This window comes from Nyctereutes procyonoides, unplaced genomic scaffold (genome assembly GCF_905146905.1).
Source record: "Nyctereutes procyonoides isolate TBG_1078 unplaced genomic scaffold, NYPRO_anot_genome, whole genome shotgun sequence".
Lineage (NCBI taxonomy): Eukaryota > Metazoa > Chordata > Mammalia > Carnivora > Canidae > Nyctereutes > Nyctereutes procyonoides.
Window position 1 is genome coordinate 48,280,604 of NW_026575131.1, and position 19,267 is coordinate 48,299,870.

Genomic DNA, 19,267 nt, shown 5'->3' on the forward strand with positions numbered 1-19,267 from the left:
TTAGAAACCGGGTGAGTGAGCCAAACCTTGGTCCCTGGGGCTCAGGGCGGGGCGCTCCATGGAGACTGAGCCTGAACTTGGGTGCCCTGCAGGGACCAGCCAAAATGCTGCGGGCTGAGGGTACTTTGGTTACCTAGGGATGAGGGCTGGATGTTTACTTTCCCTTTTTTTTTTTTTTTTTTTAAATCTGTCTTCCTCTCTGGGCTGGGACCTGGCTGGCGGCAACAGGGCCAAACGCACCAAGAAGGTGGGGATCATGGGTAAATACGGGACCGCTACGGGGCCTCGCTCAGGAAGATGGTGAAGAAGATCGAGATCAGCCAGCACGCCAAGTACACCTGCTCCTTCTGCGGCAAGACCAAGATGAAAAGGCGAGCTGTGGGCATCTGGCACTGCGGCTCCTGCATGAAGACCGTGGCCGGGGGCGCCTGGACCTACAACACCACTTCTGCTGTCACAGTAAAGTCTGCCATCAGAAGACTGAAGGAGTTGAAAGACCAGTAGAAGCTCCGCCATTTGAAACATTGCTAGCCTACAATAAATGGGTTAATTTATATAATAAAGTTAAAAAATAAATAATTTTTTTTAAATCTTTATTTATTTATGATAGTCACACACACACACACAGAGAGAGAGAGAGAGGCAGAGACACAGGCAGAGGGAGAAGCAAGCTCCATGCACCAGGAGCCCAACGTGGGATTCGATCCCGGGTCTCCAGGATCACGCCCTGGGCCAAAGGCAGGCGCCAAACCGCTGCGCCACCCAGGGATCCTTTTTTATTTAGAGAATTTTAACAGAAAGAAAAAGAAGGAGGAGAAGGAAGAGAATGACACCGACCTGGAATCTGCCCACTTCTCACCCCTTCCCCAACCCCCAGCTGGTCTGGTCTCATCGCTCACCTGGACCAGCACAGTAGCCTCCTCCCAGGGCTCCCAGCTCCACCCTTTACTTCCTAGTATATTTTCCCCAGAAAAGCCTGAGGATGCCTGTGAACACCTGAGTCAGGTCCTGTCCCTCCTCTGCCTAGATCCCTCCATGGCTCCCACCTTCTTTAGAGTAAGAGCCGAAGTCCTGCCCAAAGAGCACAGGCCCTGCACTATTTACCTCCGTCATGAAGGTGAACTTCCCTTTCACCTCTCTTTCCAGGTCTTCCCCTTGCTCACTCCTTCTAGCCACACCAGCCTCCTGGCTATCCTTGATTATTTATCAATTGAATTCAAGAATCCTTTGAGCTATTTCTTTTGCTCCCAATTTACAGATGAGGAAACTGAGGCACACATCTCCTCAAGACTTTTCTTACAGTTTAGGTCTCCACTTGAGCATCGCTTTCTCTGAGAGACCATTCCATGCTGTCATATTTATTTAATCACTCCTCTGAAATTGCCCAGCATTTGGCCTATGCTCACTCAGTCTTTGTGGAATGAGTGAGTGGACACAGTGAGAGCTATTAGAATCCCCAGTTATAGACCTGGGATGTCTATACCCCTTGCCCTGTCTTCTCCTAATGCTTCAGCCCATCTATTTTACAGGTGGAGAGGATGTGGCAAAGCTAGGCTCTATGCTGGCCCAGGGACTGGGCCACTGTGATCATGGATGGGCTTTCTGCTGCCTGCCAGATCCCAGGCTCCCTCCTCCCTGGATGGAGCTGGGGAACCCTGCCAAATTCTCACTCCAACCTTCCAACATTCGTTTATTCAGTGGATATTTATCGATGCCCGCTGGGGACTTTGGTGGCACTGGAAACAAAGTCGCACTCAGGCTTGAAACAGGGAGACCAAGGACTTAATGTGCAATCTCATCCAAATATGATAACTGCACTGGCACCTCCCCGAGGCTGTTCTGGCCCCTCTCCAATCTGCTCTGGGGCCTCGGAAACCCGAAGGTTTCCCCCACCTCTGCCTGCTGGAAAACCTGTCCCTGGTTCTCTGGAGGTCTTCAGAAAAACACCTGCCCCTCCCCTGATCTATAGGGTAGCCTTGTCAGGACTCTGCCACCTGTCCAGCCACATCCCCCTCTTCTCCCCTCATCCCCATCCAGCAACACTGGCCTTCCTTCTGTTCCTAAAATATTCTTACTTTGCTTCCAACCACAGGGCCTTTGCACTAGCTGTTTTCCAGTCTGGAATGCCCTTCCATCCCATCTCCCCATGGCTAGTCTTTTCTGATCATTTAGGTCTCTGTTTAAATGTCACCTCCTCTGAGAGACCTTTTCATACCCTGTCCTACTTATTACAATTATGGCCCCATTTTATTTAACTGTGGCTCCTTTCTGAAATTGCCCAACGTTTGGCCTGTTCTCACTCAATTTTTGCAGAATGAATGAGTGGATACAATGTGAGGTGTCAGGAGAAAGGTATCCCAGGACTGTTGATGTCTTATGGAGGCAGCTGCCCCACTGTGGAAGAGGCAGAGGGGCTGGCACCGGGATGAGGACAAACTTGGGAACCGCAAAGTAAGTAAAGAGGAGAAGAGTGTTTAGTTGAAGGACCATCAGGGGCAAAGCCCTAGAGGTGGATGAGGGAGAACCTGGCATGTCCTGATTCCTCCCTCACCCCCCCATCTCCTGCTCCACTCCCCTCATTCACGCCACTCTGGCAAACAGCCTCCTCACCGCTCCTCAAAAATGCCTATTCCTACCTCAGGGCCTCTGTACTTCCTGTTTCCCCTCTGCCTGCAATACTTTTCCTTCCTGCCTTGGTATTCTTTCTTCTTCACTTCATTTCCATCTTTGCTCAAATGCCACCTTCTTAGAGAAGTCCTCCCTGACTGCATCTCCACCTAAAACAGGCCCCAACCCATCTCTACCAAACTCTACCCCTCACATACCTCAATTTTTCTTCCTTGCTAATTTTAATACATTTTCCTCTATTTTCTTACTTGTTTGTCTCAATCAGGATGTCAGCTCTCTAAGAACAGGGATCATTGTCTTGTTGGAAGCTGAGTCCCCAGCTCCTAGAACAGAGTCTGGCACATGGAAGGTGCTCAAATAAATAGCCGCTGGGTGAACAGGTGGTTGGACAAACAGGGCATCATGGAGTGTGGCTGGAGTGTTTAGTGCTGATGAACCTGGAGTGGAGACAGTCTCCAGATGCCACAGATGGTGGGAATGGAGGGGCTCCAGCACCTCCCTGGAGTTCAAACTTGACCCTGAGGATTGTGGGAGCCACTGACTGATTCTTAGCAGGGGAGGAACTCAGTGAGGATTGTTTCTCAAAAGACTCTTTGCAAACCAAGTCTCCCTCCAGCCAGCTGGGTGCCAGAAACAGAAAGGGGAGTAGATTGTTCTAACACCAGAAAGGCTAAATGTATCCACAGAGCTAAACTCAAAAACTTTGCTTTAAGGGGAGGGATTTAAAAAGTTAAGTAGAAGAAAATGATACAGTTTGATACTGCTTATACCAATTACTGAAAAACAGAATGTGAAACTATGTATCAAGTTTATAAACCGGGCAGACAGTAGTGTGCTCTGGTGTGCCTGGCACCCTGGAGGAGGTGACAAAGGCCACCTCAGTTCAAATCCTGGCACCACCACACACCAATAGTAGGATTCTAGGCAAGTTACTTCACTGTTCCGTGCTTTAGTTTCTTCATCTGTAAGGAGGTATGAGACAGTGGCACCTCCCCTCATAGGGTTGCTGGGAAGCTTAAATGAATTAATTCTTGTAAAGCACAGAACAAGGGAGCTCAGTTCGGTATCATTCTTTTTATTTAAGTAGTTGTTTCGGTAGTGGGGGAGGGGAGTGGAAGTGGGAAGGTGAACACAGGTGACTTCGTTTTAACCATAAGGGATGTCTTTAAATTTTTGATTGTTAGTTATTTTGATTGAGGCACAACTTACCCCTGGTGGAGTGCACAAATCCTTCGGTGGGCAGGTCTGTGGGGTTTTTTTGGGGGGGTGGGGATTTTATTCATTTATTTGTTTGTTTGTTTATTTGACAGAGAGCAGCACAAGCAGGGGGAGTGGCAGGCAGAGGAAGAGGGAGAAGCAGCCCTGCTGAGCAGAGCCCGATGACATGGGGCTCCATCCCAGGACCCTGGGATCATGACCTGAGCCGAAGGTAGGCACTTAACCAACAGAGCCACACAGGCACCCAGCTCTGCGATTAAAAAAAAAAAAAAAAAATTTTTTTAAATTTATTTAAGTTTCAGGGAGCAGAGGGAGAGACAAGCAGACTCCAAGATAAGTGACTAAGTGACACAGGGTTTGATCCGAGGACCCTGAGATGAAATCAGTGGTCGGATGCTTAACTGATTGAGCCATTGAAGCACCCTGCTCCATGAATTTTTATATATGTATAGATTCCTGTGGCCACCAACTAGTCCACTCCCCTGCTGCATAGCTTTTATTTGTGCCCTGTGCCAGGCAACCTTATGGAAATTCTATCACCATAGATTAATTTGGCCTGCACTTGAACTTCATACCACATGGGATCATATTATGATCTTTAAAAGTTATTTTATTTTTATTTTAAAGATTTTGTTTATTTATTCATGAGAGATACACAGAGAGAGGCGGAGACACAGGCAGAAGGAGAAGCAGGCTCCCCGGAGGGAGCCCAAGGAGCCCAATTCGGGACTCGATCCCAGGACCAGGATCACGCCCTGAGCCAAAGGCAGACGTTCAACTGCTAAGCCATCCAGGCATCCCTGATTTTTTTGTTGTTGTTGTTTAATATCTGGAATTTTTATGCCTGGATTCTTTCACTCAACATGTTTTGCTTTTTCTATTGAAATGAAATTTACATACCATAAAATTTACCTTTCTTAAGTGTATGATCCCAGTGATTTTCAGTATATTCACAAAAAACATGATGGGTTGTGTTGTTGTTGCTGTTGTTTTTAAATTTATTTGTTTAGGGATGCCTGGGTGGCTCAGATGTTGAGCGCCTGCCCTTCGGTGTGATCCTGGAGTCCTGGGATCAAGTCCCACATAGGGCTCCCTGCATGGAGCCTGCTTCTCTCTCTGCCTGTGTCTTAGTTTCTCTCTCTGTGTGTGTCTCTCATGAATAAATAAATAAATAAAATCTTTTTATTTTTTTTTTTTAATTTTTATTTACTTATGATAGTCACAGAGAGAGAGAGAGAGGCAGAGACACAGGCAGAGGGAGAAGCAGGCTCCATGCACCGGGAACCCGATGTGGGATTCGATCCCGGGTCTCCAGGATCGCGCCCTGGGCCAAAGGCAGGCGCCAAACCGCTGCGCCACCCAGGGATCCCAATAAAATCTTTTTAAAAATAAGTTTATTTATTTTTAGTAATCTCTACACCTAACTTAGGGCTCAAACTCACGACCTCAAGATCAAGAGTCATATGTTCTTCTGAGCCAGCCAGACACCCCAAGAACATGATGTTTTTGAAGTTCATCTGTAATGTTGTATATAGCGATAGTTTATTCCTTTTTATTTTTACTGGTATTCAAGGATATGGATGGACCACTGTTTCTTCTTTTTATAATAGTTGATTCTGTATGCATGTGTGTGTGTGTGTTCAATTGAAGTATAGTTGGTGTACAATATTATATTGTGTATAATATTATATTAGTTTCAGATGTACAACATAGTGACTTGACAATTATATACACTATGAAGTGCTCCCTGTGATGTGTAATTACCATCTGTTACCATACCAGATTATCAGCATATTATTGACTCTTTTCCCTATGCTGTACTTTTCATCCCCATGACTTCATTATTTTAAAACTGGAGGGGATCCCTGGGTGGCTCAGAGGTTTTGCACCTGCCTTTGGCCCAGGGCGCCATCCTGGAGTCCCGGGATCGAGTCCCGCGTCGGGCTGCCGGCATGGAGCCTGCTTCTCCCTCTGCCTCTCTCTCTCTCTCTCTCTCTCTCTCTCTCTCTCTCATAAATGAATAAATAAATATTAAAAAGAAAAAAAAAAAACCTGGAAGTTGCGCAGCCCGGTGGCACAGCAGTTTAGCGCCACCTTCAGCCCAGGGCGTGATCCTGGAGACCCGGGATGGAGTCCCACCTTGGGCTCCCTGTATGGAGCCTGCTTCTCCCTCTGCCTGTCTCTCTGCCTCTCTGTCTTTGTGTCTGTCGTGAACAAATAAATAAAAAAATCTTTTAAAAAAACAAAAACAAAAACAAAACCCTGGAAGTTTGTGTTTCTTAATCTCCTTCACCTATTTCACCCATCTCTCCAGTCCCTGGTCCCTCTGGCAGTCACTAGGTTGTTCTGTGTATTAGTGAGTCTGTTTCTGATTTTGTTTGTTTTGTTTTTTAGATTCTACATGCAAATGAAATCATATGGTATTTGTCTGACTTAACACTCTCTAGGACCATCCATGTTGTCCCAAATGTCAAGATTTTGCTGTTTTTTTAAATAGATGAATAATAATTTATTTTATATGTATACCACATCTTCTTCTGTTTTTTTTTTTAAGATTTTATTTATTTATTCATGAGAGACACACACACACACACACATAGGCAGAGACACAGGCAGAAGGAGAAGCAGGCCATGCAGGGCGCCTGATGTGGGACTCAATCCTGGGACTCCAGGATCACAACTTGAGCTGAAGGCAGATGTTCAACCACTGAGCCACTCAGGCATCCTGCACATCTTTATACATCCATCTATTGATGGACATTTATGTTACTGCCATATATTGGCTATTAAAAATAATACTGCAGAAAAAAATAATACTGTAGGAGACAAAAGGAGGAATATATCTTTTCAAATTAGCTTTCACTTTCTCTGGGTAAATACCCAGAAGTGGAATCACTGGATCAGACCAGTTTTTGATCTATTCATTTGTGAGGGTTTTTTTTTAAGATTTTATTTATTTATTGAAGAGAGAGTGAGCAAGTGAGCAAGAGAGAGAAGGAACACACAAGCAGCAGGGGGGGCAAAGGGAAAGGGAGAAGCAGGCTCCATACCCAGTGCAGAGCCCCAGTGCAGAGCCTCACATGGGGCTTGATCTCACCACCCTGAGATCTTGACCTGAGCAGAAACCAAAGGTCAGAGGCTTAGCCAATTGAGCCTTGCAAACACTTTCTTTTATAAGATTTTATTTATTTATTCATGAGAGACACACACAGAGAGAGGCAGAGACACAGGCAGAGGGAGAATCAGGCTCTATGCAGGGACCCCGACGTGGGACTCGATCCTGGGACTCTAGGATCACGCCCTGGGCCAAAGGCAGGCACCAAACCACTGAGCCACCTGGGGATCCTCTCTTTTTCTTTCTTTCTTTCTTTCTTTCTTTCTTTCTTTCTTTCTTTCTTTCTTTCTTTCTTTCTTCTTTCTTTCTTTCTCTTTCTTTCTTTCTTTCTTTCTTTCTTTCTTTCTTTCTTTCTTTCTTTCTTTCTTTCTTTCTCTCTCTTCCCTTCCTTCCTTCCTTCCTTCCTTCCTTCCTTCCTTCCTTCTTTCCTTTTTTCTTTTCTTTCTTTCTCTCTCTCTCTCTTTCCCTTCCTCTCCTCCCCTCCCCTCTCCTTTCCTTTTGAAATCTCTATGTACCCAAGGTGGGGCTTAAACTCACAACCCCTACTCCCATTAAGCGTTTCCATGCTCCACACACTGAGCCAGCCAGGAGACCCTCCAAGTGGAGTGGCTTTTCATTGGCTGAGTTGTGACTCTCATTGATTAGGCTGTTGCTGGCTCAGGAGAAAATCTTCCTCCCACTACATAACAGTACAGGCTTTTTCCAGTTGAGAATGTAAAGGGCTCTTTCTATGTGAGAGCTCCCCCTTTGGGCCTCTCAACTCTATTTTAGTGAGATTTCTGTTTATTAATTTTTACTCTTCTCAACAGGATGCAAATGGCTTTGGCTGTCTCCTCCCTAACTCACCTCAGATAATTAATTATTCCAAGCTTGCCTCTCATCTGCTTTCCTGGGGCACCTCTTCTTTCCCCAGGGGCAGGTTTTCTCTGGGTTTCCAAGTTACCTTACTTTGGCTTCTATCTCCACCTTTGTAGGAAGTGGCCAATTGTAAGGGAGGGAGATGGCTTGGGCTTGGATCCCCGCCAACTATGTGACCTTGGCCCTGGGACTAACTTTCTCTGAACCTCAGGTTACCCATCTGACAGTGCAGATGTTAATACATGCACTCATCTGCTTCAGGTGGGGAATTCAGTCAGGTGCTAGGCTCAGATTTCTCAGAACCAGACTGAGCACCAGGGTGGGAACTAGGGTGAGGAGAGTGAAGTATTCACTCAGGTACAACATTTAAGGGGTGCCAAAAATCAAGGCACATAATATTGATTTATTATATTTATTTTTAAAAGATTTTATTTACTTATATGAGAGAGTAAGTGAGAAAGAGAACACAAGCAGGGGGAGCAGCATAGGGAGAGGGAGAAGCAGACTTTCCCCATTGAGCAGGGAGCTCGAGGCTGGGCTCTATCCCAGGACTCTAGGATCATGACCTAAGCTGAAGGCAGATGCTTCACCTACTGCGCCACCCAGGTGCCCCAAGACACACAATGCTTTAATCCAATAATTTTTGACATCAAAATCCATGCAAAAAGCCTAGATAAAGACAGGATCAGTTATCCCAATCTTTCCCTTTTGCTTCAGACAGCAATATGGCTTTGCTCCATGTAGCACTGTTACTGATCCTGTCTTTACTTAATATTTTGATCATAATAGATTTTTAAAAAATATTTTATTTATTTATTCATGAGAGACACACAGAGAGAGAGAGAGGGGCAGAGACACAGGCAGGGGGAGAAGCAGGCTCCATGCCAGGAGCCTGACGTGGGACTTGATCCTGAGTCTCCAGGATCACACCCTGGGCTGAAGGTGGCGCTAAACTGCTGAGCCACCTGGGCTATGCTAAAAAGTTAATTTTTATTTTAAAATAGTGCTTTTTATTATTTAAAAATGGTGGTTTTAGGGCAGCCCCGGTGGTGCAGCGGTTTGGCATCACCTGCAGCCTAGGGTGTGATCCTGGAGACCCGGGATTGAGTCCCACATCAGGCTCCCAGTGGGGAGCCTGCTTCTCCCTCTCCCTCTGCCTGTGTTTCTGTGTCTATGAATAAATAAATAAAATCTTAAAAAAAATAAAAATAAGGGTGGTTTTAAAATAGTAATTAAAATTATCTTTTTTAAAAAGATTTATTTATTCATAAGAGACACAGAACGAAAGAGAGGCAGAAACACAGGTAGAGGGAGAAGCAGGCTCCCCACTGGGAGCCCAATGTGATCATGGGCTTATCTGAGAGAGTAAGTGAGAAAGAGAACACAAGCAGGGGGAGCAGCATAGGGAGAGGGAGAAGCAGACTTCCCATTGAGCAGATCCCCGGGTCACAACCTGAGCTGAAGGCAGGTGCCCAACCGCTGAGCCACCCAGAGGTCCCTAAAATTATTTACCTTGATGACAGGTTTTGGTGCCCCCTTAGATTTTGCATGCCTCATCCTCATCCTAGAGCTGCTGGGCACAAAGGAGGAGCTCTGTAAGCATTATGGTGTAATTATTACCTACAATATCTACCTTATATTACCTAAAGCCTCCCTCACAATTGACTGGTTTCTCTTCATTCGGTTTTTTGACTGAAGTTGTATCTCTGGTGACATCAGTTTTGAATCTGTTGTCTAGAACGTTGACTCCAAGATAGCTTACACTAAATGAAGTTGAAAGGCTAGATCTTCCTGGAAAACTATGGAGGAAGGTTTAACTGTGTCAGGGGCTTAGGGAGGTTGGAATGTTGTGGCAGGATTATGTTTGACCAGCTTATCTCCGCTCCCTTTCCCCCACCACCCGAAATCCCCAATCAAAACACAGCTGAGAAAGACTGTCCGTACCAGGTATAAGCAAGGATTGGGAGTTACTGGGACTTTCACAGTGTCTACTCGGAGTGTAAAGCAGAACAACTGACGAAGCGTATCATGATCTGCTAAACTTGAACACACACATGACTTAGGGCCTACCATTCCATTCCTAGGCATATGCCCTGGAGAAGCGCACTTATGTTTATGAAAATACTTGTACAAGCTTCATTGATAATGGCCAAACACTAGGAACAACCAAATGTCCGCTAACGGGTGAATGGAGAAACGATACTGGCTATATTGTCATGTATCAACACCGTGGACTACCACTCAGCAAGGAAAAAGAGCTATCGATACATGCAACACATAGACAAATTCCAACAACAGTTTGTTGAGCAAAAGAAGCCAGGTACAAACAACAATCTATTGCAGGATTCTGTTTATACGAAATTCAAGATCAGAATTATAGAATTCCACATCGTCTTTTGCCTGGTTAGGGGGAAGGGGTGCGGTTCACCAGAGAGGGCCACAACAGGACTTTCTGCGGGGATGGAAATGTTCTCTATCTTCCCTGGGCAACTGTCACTTGCCTGTCAATCTTCAAAACTCCGTGTACTTTTCCTTTTTACTATAACATTTACCTTAGTAAAGTACCGGGGGTAGTGGAGACAATGGGACGTGGGTAAGGTTGGGAAAATGTAATACAAGGGGAAAAGTAAAATTTAAAAAAAAAAAAAAAAAAAAAGCTTTATAACAAAAACCCTTCTGGTTTGGGTTTTGTGGCCCGAGCCTGGAAGGCCACCTGCACACAGTCTGACTCAGGACGAGAGTCTCAGCAAAGGGGAGCTGGCACAGCCGGCGCAAACCGACCCCTCCACACTGGAGCCATTCCGGTCTCCGATCCTTTCCAGGACTCCTTCAGAGCCCCCACCCTGGAGAACCGAGTGGCCGCCGCGGGTTGATGCTCCCTTCCAAAGCCCTGAATTCCACCGCCAGGCGTAGGAGCCACGCAACAGCAACGCGAGATACTCGCACGGGGTAAATCCTCCCCGGCTTCGGCTGCCAGTACTAAACATGGCGACGCCCACCAAGGGCAAACCGCCAATCGCGTGGCAGCGCACGGGCTCACGTCGGCCTCAGCCCAGGGCGCCTACTTTTAGATTGACCAATGAATCCGAGGCATGAGGCACGCCCCGTTTGCTGCTTTCACCAATAGCCTCCAGACGCCTCCTGCAGGATCCAATCACCGCTTCCGCCCCTCTTGAGTGAAAAGCCAGCCGTCCAGTGAGCAGACCCGCAGTCCGACGTAGGAGGCAGGAAGCGCTGCAACTCGTGTCGGGGCGCGCGGCCGGTAACCAGAGTCGGACGGCTTTCCTCGCAGCAGCACGCGGAGGCGAACGGGGAACCAGGTGAGCGGTGGGCCTGGGGCGCGGGGGCGCGGTGCGGAGACTTCGGACCTGCGGGCGAGCGGGCGAGGGGACACGCCGGGGGGTTGAGGGGAAGAGGAAGAGGAGGGGGCGCGAGACGAGGGGGGGGGGGGCGGGGCGGTTTGGGCGTCAGCCGCGCGCGGCAGCGGCCGTTGAACGCCACGGCGCATGCGCGGCCCGGGGGGGCGGGGCGCGCCGGTGGCTGTTGGCGCGCGGGGAGTCAGCCCGCTTCCGGGAATGGGGCTGTCATGGCGGCCCGCGGGTCGACCCCGACTTGGCGAGGAATCCTCTCTGCTCGAGGAGACTGCCTAGGCCGTTTGGGGAGGGATTCGGGGTGTGGGTGTGTGTGGGGGGGTGACGCCAGGGCCTGGGGTTGCGGTGGGAGGAACCCGAGCTTGTAGCCACGACAGGGGACTCTGTTGTGTTCTTGCTCTGTGTTTAGGGAATTCGGGGTTCCAGAGATTTAGAAAAGAAAAGATGTCTCAGAGGCAGACTCCGAGGTGGAAGTCTTCCCTGGGGGCACTTTGAGAGGGAATGGGCACCCGTGGGCGTGTCTGGATTGACACTTATCGGGCGTCAGCTTTCCAGTTGGTCTGCTCCTGGGGCCTCAGCCGTCGCAGCCCCCCTCCGCTGGGTGGGACTAACCCCCACCGTCCTCTCCTCCAATTTGTTTTGAGCTTTAGATTTTTGTCTAGCCACTTCCTAGAACATCTTGTTCGTCAAACTCGGGCCGCCCCTGAATATCGCCCCCCTAAATAACAAAACGCCTTCTTTTGACCTGTATTTTTCTCTAAAATGCACCATCACCTCTTGGGGCACCCGGGTTTAACAGTCAGAGTAGGTGACTAGGCTTTCTCTGCCCAGGGATTACCCCAGAGGTGGCCCTGCCCTGTTGAATGATCCACCTTATTCTTCCCTCATAACACCCCCAACGTGGTTAATTCTTAGTGACTGGTTTTCCCTGCTGCTGTTCTCGTTCCCCACTCATCTTTCTACTCTTGGAGTAAATTGCTTGGGGCAATTGAGTCACGCAACTCAAAAATCTCATCAGTGAAAAAAAATCTCATCAGTGATTCCCTATTAGGGAATAAAGCGTGAGTGCCCTCGACTTGACCAGCTTTCCCAAGTTTGTCCTCTACCTCTGCTTCAGCCAGCCAGTCTTGCTCTCCATTCCTCACAAGGGCCTGGTGCTTTGGGGCTGACCTTTCCTAGCTCCTGTTCTTTTCTCTGCTACCTGAGAGATAACCCCTTCCTGTTCAGATTACTTTTTTCAAGAATCAGTTAAGGATATATGCTTGCTTTAGCCCCTAACCTTGCCTTGAAACCTGAATTCATGGGATCTCTGGGTGGTGCAGCGGTTTGGCGCTTGCCTTTGGCCCAGGGCGCGATCCTGGAGACCCCGGATCGAATCCCACGTCGGGCTCCCGGTGCATGGAACCTGCTTCTCCCTCTGCCTATGTCTCTGCCTCTCTCTATCTCTCTGTGACTATCATAAATAAATAAAAATTAAAAAAAAAAAACCTGAATTCTAATTCTATTCATTCAGCTATTGCTGTTGAGTGCTTTAGGCTCTGGGCTGGCAGGCCTGACTTTTAAGAGGGTGCTTTTCTACTCGGGGCCGGCAAGAGATGTCCTGGAGCCAGAGGCCTGATGGAAGTGAGGGCACGTTTGAGGCACAGCAACAAGGCCAGCGAGTGAGGGCGATGGAGGAAGTGAGGTTTGAGTGTAGAGGGGCAGTCGGTTCATGTAGGGTCTGATGGATCATGGTGAGGACTCCTGAGTTTTCTGAGCACAGTGGGAGCTTGTGGAGGGTTTTGAACAGAGGGGTGACATTTTCTGATGTAACTTTTACGCTTTGGGGAGAGAAGATGGAAGGGGATGGAAAAAGGGAAGACCAGTGAGGAGACTATTCCCATAATCCAGGCACAGGGTGATGGTGCTCAAATCATCAACTGACCGTGGATAAACTGGTATGCCTGTACAGGGGAATGTTCAGCTCTGACAAGGAATGAGGTACGGATGCAAACCACACAGCGAGCAGATGAATGTCAAAACATGCCAAGTAAAAGAAGCTGTATGAATGGTGGCTTATTGTATGATTCCATTTATGAGCTGTCCGAAACCAGGAGATTCATAGAAAACAAAGTAGGTTAGCTGTTGCCAACCGGGTGGGGGTGGGAAGGAAGACAGGTAAAGGGTCCCGGTCTTTTTGACCTGACTGAAATGTGTGATGCACTCCAGCTGCAGTGGTCATTCCACATAGTTCTGACCATCCTAAAAATATTAAAAACCAGTGAACTGTATGTACATTTTAAGGAGTGAATAGTAGGCTTGTGAATATCTCAGTAAAACTTCTAATTTTAAAAGAAAGGTGAAGGGGCACCTGGCTGACTCATTCAGAAGAGCACATGACTCTTGATCTTGGGGTCCAGAGTTGGAGCCCCATGTTGGGTATAAAGATTATTTATATATAAAAAGAAGGAACAGTAGAGGTAGCTTGAGACCAGTGAGGTGGCAGGGGTGAGAGGTGACCTGATTGTCCTGTTGAGCTGACTGGACTGGGGGAGAGAAAAAGCCAGTGAGAGAATGGAATTGCCTTTTTTGAGAAGCAGGTCTGCAGGAAGAAACAGAGGGTTTTGCTCTGGGTCTTTTGAGTCCAGCTTCCAAGGGGAGATGTAAATGAGGCATCTGGGTAACCAGGCTGTTGTTGAGGGGATCTGGGTAACTTATGGCTAGAGACATAAGTTTGGGACCTCTCCACACAGATGTGGTTAAAGCCCTGGGGCTGGATGAAGGCGCAGAGAGAATGAGAGAGGGAGGACCAAAAAGTGGGCCCAGGACCCTCCACATCCAGCTCAGGAAGAAGAGGGACTGCTTCACCACTTCCTTGCTCTGGATTTGGAGGCTGGGGTGTGGTTGGGAGGACAAAAGACCATAATCTCACTTTTGGGTACCTTGTAGCTTACATCCAGTAGGTGCTGTGCATGTATTGGATTAAATAAAGCTAGGAGATGAGCAAGTTTTGTATTAATTCTCTTTACCATCTCAGCTCTACTTTTATTGGCTTGGGCCCAATGGGAAGCCTGTTCGTGAGAGTACTTAATTATTCCCTTGTGCAGACCACAAATAGCAGGAGGAGCTGGGGCAGGGCGCACTCTGCTCTCTCACAGACTCCAGTCTCTCCAGCTTTCTGGCAGCCACATCTGGTCTCTAGGGTCCTCCCTTGTGTGGGCCCGTGGACTCCTTGGGCAGTGGTGGAGAGGGAACTCCTTTAGGTTAATGGGCTGAGGTGGTTCATTGGAGTTGTCCTGGTGGTGGCAGTGTGCTGGAAAAGCTTAGGGTAGGGGCTTGGTGAGTCTGAGCAGCCAGACAAGGCCGGGGGTGGTTTGAAAGGGGTAGTGTGGAAGGAGGTGTGCAAGGGCCAACAAGGAGGGATGTGCAAGCCATGGGAAAGTGTGGGGATTTCGCTCTGAGAGCAGAGGGAGGCCCTTGAGGTGAAGGGGTGTAGGCATGAAGGACGGGGGCCCAGGGAAAGGTGAGGTGGTGCTCAGGAGGGCAGGGTGTGACCATGACAGGCTGAGGCTAGGAGGTGCTGTCCAGGTGGAGCTGGTGGGATATTCTGCAGGAATCTGAGGGTGGGTGGTAATAAGGGAAAGGGATCAGAGAGTGATGGCCATCAGCTTCATCATCTGGGTCCTTTCTGTGCCAGCTTGTAAGGTGGCTCCAGTGCCTTGCCTTTCTTGGGCCTGTGTTAACAGACTGCAGTGCTGGGCGGTCTTCTCCCTTAGTGACCCTCGATGAGTAGGTTTTCTCATTCGGCTCCCTCCTCTATTCTCAGCACCATGGCAGAACAGGATGTGGAAAATGAGCTTCTGGATTATGAGGAAGATGAAGAGCCCCAGGCTCCTCCAGAGAGCACTCCTGCTCCCCCCAAGAAAGATGTCAAGGGTTCCTACGTTTCCATCCACAGCTCTGGCTTCCGGGACTTTCTGCTGAAGCCAGAGCTCCTGAGGGCCATAGTGGACTGTGGCTTTGAGCATCCATCTGAGGGTATGCCTTCCTGCTTCTCCCCGCCAAGAACCACCTTTGACCACCCTCACTGTGGTCTCCTCAGCCACCTGGCGAGGAGCCTACACACAGGGAGCATCTGGTTTCTGGTTGCTCACGCGTGCTCTCTCCCTCAGTCCAGCACGAGTGTATTCCCCAAGCCATCCTGGGCATGGACGTCCTGTGCCAGGCCAAGTCTGGGATGGGCAAGACGGCGGTCTTCGTACTGGCCACCCTGCAGCAGATTGAGCCAGTTAATGGACAGGTGAGTGGGTCCCCTCCCTGTTGGGCCCAGGTTGTATGAGGCGTCAATAGCTATGGCTCCCCTCATTAAAAGTTCCTGTTCCTGTGTTCTTTGTGGGCTTTTAAAATTAAGTATGGTACTTAGCTGTGACAAAACGATAAGCTGAAAAAGTGCCCATGGTTTTATTCTCCAGAGACACAGCTGTTAATTTGTCATGTGCTTTTCTAGATTGTGCAGGTTTACTCAGGTGAAATTATACTGCATGAGAATTTACTATTGTTTTCGCTGACAGTTATTTTCTCATGCATGAATTTTGTCAGAGGAGAATCAAGGTGCATTCCTGTGTTGTGCTTTTGTCACATTGGGGCACACGTCCGTGGGCTGTGAGTGCAAGAGCCCTTGTTTCCTTAGGGGTGACTGGGGGAGAGGGAGATGCAGTGGGAGGCTATGGTGTGGTCACAGCACTTGGCACCGTGGACCTGAAGGCAGGAGCAGCCTCCTTCTCAGGTGGTCATGGGCCAGCCAGAGAGCAGACTCCCAGGGAGCCATTAGCATGGGCTATCTCATCAGCTAGGTCTCCCTGTGGATCCTGGCAGCATGAGACAAGCCTCGTTAGCTGAAGGGACATAGGGAGTGAATGGCAGGTGGGGGGTGGGGAGAAGGTGGAGCACCTGGACTGGACCTTCCAGTGACTGGAAGTGTGGGGAGCAGCCCGGCAGGCACCCTGGAGAGGGGCAGGGGCCGAGTGGGCATGAGCCCCCGAGGAAGAACAGTGGCATGAGCTCTGGCTGAGACAGGACTTGGAATGCTGACTTGAGTGTCTCTCTTCCACCTGCCCTGCAGGTGACAGTCTTGGTCATGTGCCACACACGGGAGCTAGCCTTCCAGATCAGCAAAGAGTATGAACGCTTCTCCAAGTACATGCCCAGTGTCAAGGTAAGTCCCCTCAGGCTGGGCTGGGTGTGCTGCATGCACGGTCCTCTGCAGCCTTGTCTTGGGTCTGGCTCAGCCAGTGTTTACCAAGTTTGGCTGCAGAGGCTGCCTTTGAGGTTTGCGGTGGTTTATGCTCCTTAAAAGCCTGATGAATTATGCATGGCCCCCAAAGGCCTGTGCTCGTCCCAGCCGTGGGACTGCTTTCTACCAGACTCATGGCCAGGCTCTCAGGCGTTTCTGGTCCCCAGGCTCTAGGCCTGGGGGCTTGGGGGGGTGCTGCTGGAGCACGAGCTGCTAGGGCCACGGGCCAGGTGGCCATCATTGTGGAGTAGGTACGAGCCTCTAGTGCTCAGATTGGCAAAAGCAACTTTCTCTCCACCCGTATAGGTGTCTGTGTTCTTTGGGGGCCTTTCTATCAAGAAGGATGAAGAGGTATTGAAGAAGAACTGTCCTCATGTCGTGGTGGGGACACCAGGCCGGATCCTGGCACTAGTGCGGAACCGGAGCCTGAACCTGAAGAACGTGAAGCACTTCGTGCTGGATGAGTGTGACAAGATGCTGGAGCAACTGGGTGAGTCTCCTCCTTGGGTCTGGGAGCTGCTGGAGGCCCACCCAGCCACACTCTTCCCCACCCTCACAGTCTCCCTACCCCCCAGACTTCAAAGCCAGGTGGGCCCCAACAGGATAGGCGAAGGTTGCCCCAGAGAGGGGTCACATGGGTAGCTGGCACACAGGTCTTCTGTAAATGATTTTATGGAAAGTTCTAGCATTGGCAGAGTGACCTGCTTGTGAGCCCCAGCTGAGGGGCCACAGGGCCCAAAGGAGCTGTGTCCGGATGTGTGTACATATTAGCCTTTGGAATGTGGTGGCCTGGCTGCCTCTTTAGTTCTAGGCCCCTGCCTGCCCTCAGTGAGCCCCACCAGGGCCGTTGGGAGATGGGGCTTGTGTCCTGGGAGGCGGCTGCAGCTCTCACCCCAGCGGCTGTCTCTGCCTCAGGCTCCCCTCCCTGAAGCGTGGCTCGAGGCGCGCTGGCACGGCTGCTCCGCTCTGGCAGCGTGTAAGTGGATGGCAGCTTCCCCGCGCCTGTGCTCACCCCGAGTCCAGCCCTTCAGGCACCTGGGACTCATCCCCCCTCCACTCCTCGACTCACACTGCCCTCGTCATGGTGCTAACAGCTCCCTGGCACAGGTTGGGAGGAGCTGGGGCTGGTCTCGGGTGGGGGTCATGGTCTGCCAGGCACTCATGCCTACCTGTTTCTTGCCCCTCCGCCCCCAGACATGCGGCGGGACGTGCAGGAGATCTTCCGCTTGACACCCCATGAGAAGCAGTGCATGATGTTTAGCGCCACTCTGAGCAAGGAGATCAGGCCGGTCTGCAGGAAGTTCATGCAAGATGTGAGTAGGGTGGGACGGCAGTCTCTGTACAGCAGCTTTGGGCCTTCTGAGTCTCGGGTCCTGAGCTGTTGCTGCTTCAGGACACCCACACTTCTCTCGTCACATGAGAATGCCGGGAGACCCAGGGGCCTTCCTTCCCTTCTGCATCTTGTCAGACTGGGAGCTGAGCTTGGTCTGTACCTGAGTCAGACCAGAGCTTAGATCAGCTGTTGGGAGAAAGGCATTTACTGAGGTGCAGCAGCCCTCTGCGAAGCTTCGCAGCATGGAGTCCTTCGCTAGAAGGTTCTGGGCAGGCCAGATGCCAAGGAGTAAGCCCCGCTTGCCCCTTCCTGCACAGCCCATGGAGGTGTTTGTAGACGACGAAACCAAGCTCACACTGCATGGACTGCAGCAGTACTACGTCAAGCTCAAGGACAGTGAGAAGAACCGCAAGCTCTTCGATCTGTTGGATGTGTTGGAGTTTAACCAGGTGACACCGTGTGGCCCTTCCTGGGCTTTGGGACCATGTGAGGTCAGTGCACAGGGGCTCTGACCCCTGACCGCCGCTTCCTGCCTCCCTCCCTTGCAGGTGGTGATCTTTGTGAAGTCCGTGCAACGCTGCATGGCCCTGGCCCAGCTCCTCGTGGAGCAGAACTTCCCGGCCATTGCCATCCACAGGGGCATGGCCCAGGAGGAGCGGTGAGTGCCTGCCGCCCTCAGAGGTCCGAGGCCGGCACCTCGTGGGGAGTCCACGCAGGAACCCGTGTCTGATGGCCGCCTCTTCTTCCTCCTGCACCCAGTCTGTCGCGCTATCAGCAGTTCAAAGACTTCCAGCGGCGGATCCTGGTGGCCACCAATCTGTTTGGCCGAGGGATGGACATTGAGCGAGTCAACATCGTCTTCAACTATGACATGCCTGAGGACTCGGACACCTACCTCCACCGAGTGAGTGGTTCCACTAAGGTGTCCCTTCTCTAGTGTCCCCATCCCTAAAGATGTCCCGTGGGTGAGTGGGGATGTGGCCCTGCTTCTCAGATTCCCCAGGCTGTGTCTCTGTGACCTGACCCCCTGCTCCTGTCTCCCTGCAGGTGGCCCGTGCAGGTCGCTTTGGGACCAAAGGTCTGGCTATTACTTTCGTGTCTGACGAGAATGATGCAAAAATCCTCAATGACGTTCAGGACCGGTTTGAAGTGAATGTGGCAGAACTTCCTGAAGAAATCGACATCTCCACGTATAGTAAGTGTCGGGTGGCTGAGGGGCCGGGCTCGGGCTGGGACCCTGTTCGCCATCTCACTGGCCTCCCTCTCTGTCTTACAGTTGAGCAGAGCCGGTAACCACGCGCCTGATGGCCAGAGCGGCCCTGTTCCCTGAGTGCTGCTGCCAGCCCTCTTCCTAGGCGTCAGTGGGCCTTCCTTTTTACTGTTTAAAAGATGTAGATTTGTGTAAGAGTAAAGTTTTATTACGGAATCCTGGCTCCTCCCTGTGTGTCAGCTTTCAGCGTCTTGTGGATGTA

The 19,267-nt window shown here is 50.1% G+C and overlaps 1 protein-coding gene and 1 pseudogene across 1 annotated transcript; both read left to right on the forward strand.

Moving 5' to 3' along the window:
- Positions 1-58: 58 nt before the first annotated feature.
- On the forward strand, positions 59-565 carry LOC129522200 (60S ribosomal protein L37a-like; annotated as a pseudogene).
- Positions 566-11,054: 10,489 nt separating this feature from the next.
- Positions 11,055-19,221, forward strand: DDX39A (DExD-box helicase 39A). Its single transcript, XM_055343945.1, has 11 exons — positions 11,055-11,139; positions 14,996-15,207; positions 15,342-15,469; positions 16,292-16,384; positions 16,769-16,952; positions 17,657-17,775; positions 18,113-18,244; positions 18,344-18,453; positions 18,555-18,699; positions 18,843-18,990; positions 19,072-19,221. The coding sequence occupies exons 2-11, from the start codon at positions 15,000-15,002 to the stop codon at positions 19,086-19,088; spliced, it is 1,284 nt and encodes a 427-aa protein (XP_055199920.1). The 5' UTR covers positions 11,055-11,139; positions 14,996-14,999; the 3' UTR covers positions 19,089-19,221.
- Positions 19,222-19,267: the final 46 nt, after the last annotated feature.